The 9,225-nt window shown below is 46.5% G+C and overlaps 1 protein-coding gene across 18 annotated transcripts in view; it reads left to right on the top strand.

Moving 5' to 3' along the window:
* NFASC (neurofascin) overlaps positions 1–6,557 on the top strand; it is a 165,649-nt gene extending 159,092 nt beyond the window's left edge. For all 18 annotated transcript variants that reach the window (XM_059717583.1, XM_059717592.1, XM_059717593.1 and 15 more), the window contains one exon: positions 554–6,557. In XM_059717583.1, the coding sequence (XP_059573566.1) occupies positions 554–785 (232 nt within the window). In that variant the 3' untranslated portion in view covers positions 786–6,557. The remainder of the gene's footprint in view (positions 1–553) is intronic.
* The last annotated feature ends 2,668 nt before the right edge of the window (positions 6,558–9,225 follow it).

Genomic DNA, 9,225 nt, shown 5'->3' on the forward strand with positions numbered 1-9,225 from the left:
CTGGCAGTGCTTTGTTAAGTTTATCTCCACGTGCACGTGGCTCTTTAAAACAACCGGTCAGTATTCGTCTAAGAAAAAGCAGAAATAAAACCGAATAGCGACCAAAATGGAGCTGGCCAGGTCCTTCCAAGGCTGACTGAAATACAAAGAAGAGAGAGAGGGTAGACAGTAAGCAGCAGAGGATACTGGCAGTGATGGTCCCGTTTAGTTTGTCTAAGCATGATCTGTGACATAGGTAAGAACATTTGTTTTCCTAAGGACAAAAATAGGCTGGGTTATCAACCAAAAAAAAACCCAAGTGTGTAAACTACACGTGCAACTAAGTGCTTAATATATGTAACAGGTCACAGCAGCCTCAGGAACATACTGGGCAAACTGTGACTGCCCATTTGCAGGCAGTTACCTGCATCCCTTGCAGATTTGCCATCAAGAAGGAGCACATTTGCACACTAGGGTTGTTTTTTTTTGGATACCCAGCTCTCAGGTTTTAGTTAAGTCCCTTTAAGGCTGCACTCCCAATCCTGACTCTGTCTGTCTGTCTTCTGCTACCCAGTGATGAAGACAACAAGCCGCTGCCCAACAGCCAGACCTCCCTGGATGGCACAATAAAGCAGCAGGAGAGCGATGATAGCTTGGTGGACTATGGAGAGGGGGGCGAAGGGCAGTTCAACGAGGACGGCTCCTTTATCGGCCAATACACAGTCAAGAAGGACAAAGAGGAGACAGAAGGCAATGAGAGTTCAGAAGCCACGTCCCCAGTCAATGCTATCTACTCGCTGGCATAGCGCGCTATAGTGACACCACAAATCACAAAGATATATGCCGTGGATGGGGGTCAAACCACTGCCACCATCACCAGGAACCCAAATATAAAATGACAAAAAAAACAAACCCAACCAGATCCACCACAAGAAACAAAGCAAAGCAAACGAACCCAGGCCAGGCGGTCGCCGATGCCATTCTATCCTTAGCAAACAAGCAAAGGGCGAGGACCCACGGGGTGCCAACGTGTGGTAGCCGTAGCTGAAACTGGAACGGAGCCAAAGGGGCTAGAGGAAGAGTAGGATGCACAAATTCTGCACCCCAGGTTTCAGACCGGGACTGGCAACCCCTGTCTATTAGATAACCCAGCACTCACTCTGACTAATGATTTATCCTGTCCTGGTTTTGTTCCCCCTGCTTCCCCCTCCACTTTATGGGTTCAAATTCCCTTCCCCTTGGGGAAAGGCCCCAAATTAAAAAAAAGAAAGGAGTGGGGGGGAGGAGATGGGGGAAGAGAATGGGGATAATAGCATGAAACTGCAAAAATCAAGGGGGGGTCCATCAGCTCTGGGGAGTAGTGATATGCTGCTTCATCGATGGGGAGTTCTCTGGGACTGTGCTTGAGATGGACATCTTTACAGCCAGCACCTCGCTCATGACCCTTAGCAAACATGCCCGCACCGCCGTGCTCCTTCCTGAAAGATGGAGCAGCATCACACTGGAGCCCCACAGGAAGGCGGTTTCCAGGGCTTGCCGCTGGAACAGTCAGAATTGTGTTGCTGTACCTCTTATTACTGCTACCCTTCCACGTTGGTTCGGTCACCGCAGTACTACCGCCCTGCGCGCACAGACCGCGGGCGAGATTATTCTGCATCCATGCTACTTAGCAAAGCTTTTGAAGGAAGGGAAGTTGGGGAAGAAACGGTATGGGACTTGACGAAGGGCAGAAAGATGCAGCTTTATTTTCTGACTCCAAGTGAGCGCTCCCTCGCAGAGAGAGCAGAACCGTTTTTCTGGATAATGACGGGGAACTGGGTTTCTTTTATTCTTTGAGGGGCAAAAAACAAACCCATAGCTTCTGCCCCCAAGCCCACCTAAATCATTATGTAGCAAAGAGGAAGGGGAGGTTGGACCAGCATTAACACAGGACAAGGGACCAGGGATTGGTTTCCTACCTATAACCCCGATGCGATAGCATCTCAGCGGTGAGCACTAACCTGCACTGAAGCTGCAGCTCAGCTCCTTGAAAAGCTCCAGGACCCCCTGTCTGTTGGGGCGTGCAGTATGAAAACATGGCTGTAAATGGCAGAAATGCAGGGTATGCAGCCTCTCCCCCATTACACTGGTCAGTGGGGAGCAATTCAGTGCAACATGGCTTTCAGTTAACCCTCTCTCCTCTTAGTTCACTCCAGTGGCCTTCCACCCCCTCCTTGATCAATCAGCCGATAGGAGACACTTCCAGGTGCGTCAGGCTGTAGTGTGGGGCTTTGCACCCATTTTGTTCTTTACATATCAAGAACGCTCGTTAAAGCTAACCTGCTAATACAACTGTAATCCCTGTCTTGAACAGGAGAAGTTTGGCATTACAGTGCTCCCACACATGCCTTATCCAGCTTCAAAACTCCCCCTGACGTTTAATAAACTAAGATGATTCACCCACCGCTTAAGCCCCTGATGCGATGGTCTCCAGTCTGTCAGGCCCGTAGGAATAGGATGCCTGCACAGCTCTCCCAGCAGAGAAAGCATGGAACATAGTAGAAGGTAGCGTTTTATAATAGACAGTAATTAGCGGCAATGCCACATGTATTCTCCCCACTTCCTGCACTTTTGAAACCAAAGGTACCTTCACTGAGAGAGATCGGATTTCTTCAGACGGTTTCATGGTTGTACAAAGTTAGGATGGATTTTTTGGTTTTGTTTTAAAAGACATTTCTGTTCAGCCTAATGGACTAAATGCTATAGGATTAATACAATTGTTCTTTTAGCTTTCCAAGTGGTTGGCTACCAAGACATCTTGCTAACAAGGATGTTCCTACTAAGAAGGGATTGTTTAGATATGCTTGCCACATTTTCTTAAGCCGCTGTGATCTTTAACAGCGTGGCTACTTTGCATTTCACGGAAAGAAACCTAGATTAGGTCAACAGCTGTGCAATGGGCTTGGTCAAGTCAAGCAAGAGAAGCAGAAGGGAGAGTTTAGCTGCACCAGAAGAGTCAGATGCACAGTTTAAAGTAAGTGTCACAGGTTGCTGTTAACAGACTGGCAAAGCTGCTCCCTGCTACCCAGGGTCCCTCGTGCTAGCGTTTAAGGAAACCCCCAAGGAATTCACATGCCAAAGGGGTTTGCCCACTTTTCTCTCTCTCGAGAGGGGAAAATGGGAGACATCTCTTTATCGTTGTCAGTGTTCATGTATTAAAGCAAGAGACCTAATTCTAATGGAGTCACCTAGCGTTGTACCATTGCAAGAGGGGCTTCTCAACAACCTTTTTCCAGGGGGGCAAAGCAAACACTTCCTAAAAAGTTCAGAGCACCACAGACCAAACGTTAAGTAAAGCTGAGTTTCTGAGGGCATGCACGCTATGCATCCAGGACTTTAAAAGCAATGAGTATTCATTCATTTTCTGTCAAATCATTTCTAAAACCTTCTCCCCAACCAGCCAGGAAAGAGCCTATGACCTTCATCTCGACCACCAACTTGTACCGTTTGAGGTAATGTGATGTTCCCATTGGCAAGAGGAAGTTCTTACCCTCTCCGTGGGTCAGCCACTACCATCGGATAGGACACGCTGAGCTATCTCCATGTTCCGCTTACAACTCCTGTGGAGTTACGAGGGTGTAGCTGAGAGCAGTTGGTCCTGCGAACGGTGCCCATTTACTGTGCACTCGCACAAGCTGCACTGTGTCCCCGTGAATCATTTTATTAGGCTGCCTACATAACAGCTGTTTGCAAATAGAAAGAGATGAGGGTTTATCATGGTTTTTAACTGTTTCAGAGATTACCCGCTGAAGCACCAGAATCTGCCTGGATGAATAGGGTGTGAGAAGGCCAACTCAGAAAGACTGGACGGGTCAAATTCCTTACTACCGATGATGGCTTGGTCAGTCAGGCAACAGTAAATCGCAGAAGCCTTCCTTTGCATTACTTGTTTCTTGAGCAAGCATAAAAGGAAGGACAGGCTTATATAGGATGCAGTGATCCCAACTTAGCACCGGTGTAATTCTGTCAAAGTCCGTGTTGTGCCAGGGATAGAGCCGTGTCTAAAAAAGCGAGGCACAGGACACTCCTCCCTTATGGACCAGTCCTGCATAAACTATTAATGAAGAAATTAATAGGGTTGTACGGAAAGGTGATCGGGTTCTAGGCAAGTTATTCTAAACGTTGCAAAACAAAAGTTTAAAAACCCCAATATTTGTATAGTCTTTTTAAGCACCCAGTTCAGTTTTCTAGAGAGGAGATAAATCTCTTACACCTCCAGGGAGGTTCAAAAGCTACACAGAAATTAACATTTTCTTTTCTGTATCCTGGGTCTTTTTCATAAGGATTTAAGAGCAGTTTCTCTGTGCAGTCAGTTTGCCATAAGGAGCTCCATCACCGCTTGCACGGCCCTCCGACTATGAAAGCCACCAAAACGCTGAATTAATATATGCATGACTTGTAAGAGACCTTACTGTCAAATTACCATAATGGCCCCAGAGTTATTAACACCCATAATGCCTGCCTCGAAGTATGCTTTTAGTTGGGCAAATTATTAGCTATTAATAATCTTGACGGAGGTGTACTTTAGGAGACCTGCTGATGGGAACAGTGATCTGCCTAGGTGAAGAGGGATTTGAGAAGGTTAGCTCAGAAAGACTGGATGAGTCAACTTTCTCTCTCTCTGTCTCTCATGGGGATCCACCCGAGCAGCTGTGCTGTTCACCAGTACGCCTGCGGCAGTACGAGCCAAAGATGCACCCCCTGCATCACGTATCTAACCGGCACAAGCCATTAAACCCACCAAAGCCAGGCATATTTAAAAGGAACCTCCATATTACGGGCACCGTACTGGGGTATTCCTCCAAGCACGCTCCTTCCTTGGCCTAAACAATCTTATGTAGTTAAAGGGATGTTCCAGCCTACTCCGGTGCCCAGGAAACCTCAACACATCCCAGATGCAGGCAGTACTTCCAGCTGCCCTGTCATGCAAGCTGGCACCTTCCTAGTTAGAATTTTAATTAGGGAATACAGCAGAAACTAGAGAAAGGCCTGAACCAAAATCCCAAATCAAAAGGCTGCTAAACGCCTGGGAAAAGTCCTGGTCTGGTTCTAAATTTAGCAAACTCGGGCCTATATTTAAAACAGGCTGAAGAAGAACTATCCACACAAACTCGGAGGAAGCTCCAAGGCAGACTCCATGCTGTTTAACATGTGGCCTCATGAGGGAAAGTTTTCATTTTTTTCCCCCCTTTGGAAATAAAGTGCAGCGAGAGAGAAAGAGAGAAGCTGGAGTCACATCCACCAGATATTGAGGCTGCTTCTCGTTTTCCTTGCAGGCACTAAGGGTGTAGGATCGATTGAATCATGGAGTGGTAGCTAATTCTCTTGAAATCCTGCTTCCGGAAATACTAATGGTCTAAATTGGCTGGAAAGTAGGTCTTTGCCTTCTCCCTCCCACACACACACCCCCCCTTCCCGCATTTCCACCTTGCAAAAATGACCTCAAGGTCAACTACTGTAGTAAGTTTCTGACCCCCCGAGATCAATCTGCCTATTATGACCTGTGTTTAAGGAGACTAGACAAGATGCAGCCTCCTGCTGAAGAGATTCTGGTTGGAGAGCTGGACAGGGTCAATTATTGATCATTAGGATTTCGTCTCTTGTTACACGCTTTACCCGACAAGCGGCACTCGTTCGATCCATTGTGGCCTTTTCCCATCCGAGCCAGCAGCTTTCCTGGGAAGAATCCATTGAATTCATTTTCCGGAGCGTAGGTCCCAGCAGAGCAGCGCTTCCCATCTGTAACGTAACGTGCATTGTTCTGGGCTTAATTCTGTACTAGCAGCAACAGATTTCAGTTAAGCAATAAAAATATCTATATATATAGAGATATATATAAAAACCTTGTAAAGATGAAGAACATGTTTTGTTTCGTGCACTACAACCCACTTGATTCAAAGGAAATAATAATGCTTTCCTGATCCTTAAATAAAATCAATATGATCAGTGGCTTTTCCCTTTGCCCAGCAATGCCTGTCTCTGTGTTCTTTTCAAGTGGGCATCGTTCTTTGAATGTGATGTCAATCGCAGCCTGAACCCCAGTGTCAACTCTGCAAAACAGATCTATTCCTTTGCACTATAGAGTTTCATACATTTGTTTTCCCAGCTTATGTCCGGAAGAAAATATGGACTTATTTTGGTTCTGGGTTTTTTTATTATTATTATTATTATTATTATTTGTAAATATTTAATCACCTCTATGTAAAACCTCCTGGTCATTCTAATACATTCTATGTATTTATTTGCCTTTTAAAAAGAAAAAGGAAGGAAAGAAACAAGTTACTTTGTGTTGACCCACTTTCCCCAGCGATAAACATATATCTGAGGCTGTAAAATAATGGTTTACAGCAAGATTTATGGGCTACAGAGAAATGTTTAGTATATGGACTTATAAACTGACTGCATGAGTGATGAAAAAGGCCAAAATATTCAGATATCTTTTTTGTTTTTTTGAATCACTGTTAAAAAACAAACAAAAAAACCTGATTTTTTTGTATAGAGAACACTAAACATATAATAAAAACATTGTTCAAAACTCATGCTATGCCTGCCAGTCATTTCCAGCCCACTCCTAAGGGGCAGTACAGCTGTGTTATGTGTGATGTGCGTGCGTGTGCATGCACACGTGCATGTGCACATCTATAGGGGTGTTCGAAGGCGTTTAAAGCAACCCCTTATAGCCTATGCTTCCTGCCTGCATTGCAGATAATCAGCATTAGCCTTCCCTCCCCAGCTCTTCTGAGGAGCTTAGCATCAGGGGACCTCATGTTACAAAGGTAGTCAGACTGATTGGTCCCATTTTACAGAACTGAAACCACTTGCAAGCCACCCAGCAAGTCACTGGCTGAACCAATAAAAGGACCCAGGCCTCCTGAGCATCAGTCCACTGGTCTACCCACCAGGACCATCACCACCCAGGTGTTAGGGGGAGATTGCTACTTGGCAGGGTGGGTCCTATCTGCACTGCAGGGAAGAGGAGCCTAACTGGATTCAGGGCCAGCCCAGGTCTTCCAGCAAGGACAGGACACCACAGTGTGATTTGGGGCTTCCCACCTGCATCATCTCCCAAGATATCCCCTGCTCTTGTGCCTGAGCAAGAAATACTTAATAAGCTGCACATGGGAAGCTCCAGGTAGTGTGGGCAAGCCACTCGATTGAACGGTCAAATATTGTCAACTGACTAGTCAATTTACTGTGTATTTTTTGACCGGTCAGTTATAGAAATTTTACCAAACTACATTTTTTGTAGTTTTCTTAACAGAAACATGTTTTTTTTTTTATTGTTTTTGACACATTTCTTAAACAGAAAAAGCACACTTTTCCATTATTATTTGAACCTATAGACAATTTTTTTGACAATTTTTGACCAATACTTGACCAGGCAATTGGCCCAACTTTATTTGACCAGTCAAATACTCAGTGCTAATTCCAGGTCATACTACGGGGCTTGTTAGGTAGAAGATGAGCAGAGCCATGAGGCTGTGCTCCGGCCAGTGTGCAACGCAGCCCCAGACAGACAAACCTCCTGACCACTCGCTTCCTTATTCCTGGCATCGCTGCGGTGTAGGTTTAGCAACCTCCCTGCCCTTCGGCTGGTTCTGGACCACTCTTGCTGGATGCTTTCCCTTCGTTGACTACATTATAGCAAAGGGAAATCACCCAGCTCCATTGATAAACTGCAGAGGTACCTACTACCCAAAGATCATAGCCCAGGGGCTTGATAAATCCGTGAGAGCGCTAAAGGACATTCAAAAACCCACCTTCCACCTGACCTCCTGGAAAACTATCCTAACACATGTCAATGCTCCCCCTGTACTTCGGAGAGGCAGCATTAGCTCATGGCACTGCTCCCCTCAGTGTCTTCCATGTGCAGCTGCTGTAGCCTTTGGGCAGTTTCCTTTTGCTCAAGTGGCTTTTTAGCCACCCAGTAATTGATGTTTATGGAGGAAAGGACAATTGGTTACAGATTGGAGGGGTAGTAGAATGGGGCTCTTTCTCTGGTGCAGATACACGTGACAGCTTTGGGAGAGTCAGTGCTTTTCAGTGCACACATACAAGGCGCTTCCTTCTGTTTGGATGCCTTCAGCTAAAGCCCGTGGGATTCCTTACTCACCGATTTGAAGGGGAGAGTGGGAAGCCCCAGATGGAAGAAATGTTCTAACACTCTTGGCATCAGCTAGGTCTGCAGTGCGGGGTTGGCCAGTTGAGTCATGAACCCCTCAAGGGGACAGGCAAAGCTGCACGCTACCCCAGTGGCGTGCAACTAAGATGTCCAGGGATAAAACCCAGCAGAGCAAGTCCCGGCTCTGCCTTTCTGCGCTGAGAATTCACATTCAGCAGCTGGGCAAAGCCTCAGTCAACTAAGCAAGCTGCTCCTCATCCAGACACCTGGCCGGGCACCTACCCCTGGAAGGCAGATGTCTGTCCTGTGGGTGGGATGGATATTTCTAATGGGATTGCTGATACTTCCCCGTTGGGTTAAATGTTGGAGGAAACATTCTCAACCCGCTGCTCTAGAGCAAACATCCACCCCCAGTACCACCACTGAGCCAGGCAGTCAAACAGAAAAGGCCGAGGGGTGAACAGGCTCTAGACATTTAAGACTATTTGCCCTTGGGAGTGCAAGACTCTCTGCCCCTTGCAGAAGGCTGTTTCCAGTGCAAGGGAAGCATACCACGGTTACCACCCAGTGCTGGCCCTAGAAAGACCACCCCTTATTGTATAGATGATGTGTGTAGTATCCAGCATAATGGGCCACCCATCTCAGCTGGGTCCTCTAGGAGCCACTGGAGTTGAAATCGGTAGTAATATTAACATCAGTCCTCACAGCCATCAGGCAAACACCCTTAGTTTCACCCCTAATTAGGACAGCACAACCTGACGAGACATTCATTATTCCTACGGCTGCTTCCCTCCCTTGTTCGGGCTCCAAATCTGCAGTGCTCATGAAGGCGAGTTGCCAATGAAGTCACTTACTGACGGGCTGAGCTCTGGCTGGTTCGTCTGATGAAGGCGGAGGAGGAAGGACCGACTGTTCTGTGCGTGGGGCTACCATCCAACAAGGCTCAGGAGGAGCTGTCAATCATTTGCCAGCTCCCCTTGGCCAAACCAGAGTAATTTTCCTCAATGGAAATTACAGTACAATAAAAAAATACTAACGGTGCCCACGTCCTACCGGCAAGGTAAAATATGTTGTTTGTGTGCTTT

Source organism: Alligator mississippiensis, chromosome 14 (assembly GCF_030867095.1).
Source record: "Alligator mississippiensis isolate rAllMis1 chromosome 14, rAllMis1, whole genome shotgun sequence".
Classification (NCBI taxonomy): Eukaryota; Metazoa; Chordata; order Crocodylia; family Alligatoridae; genus Alligator; species Alligator mississippiensis.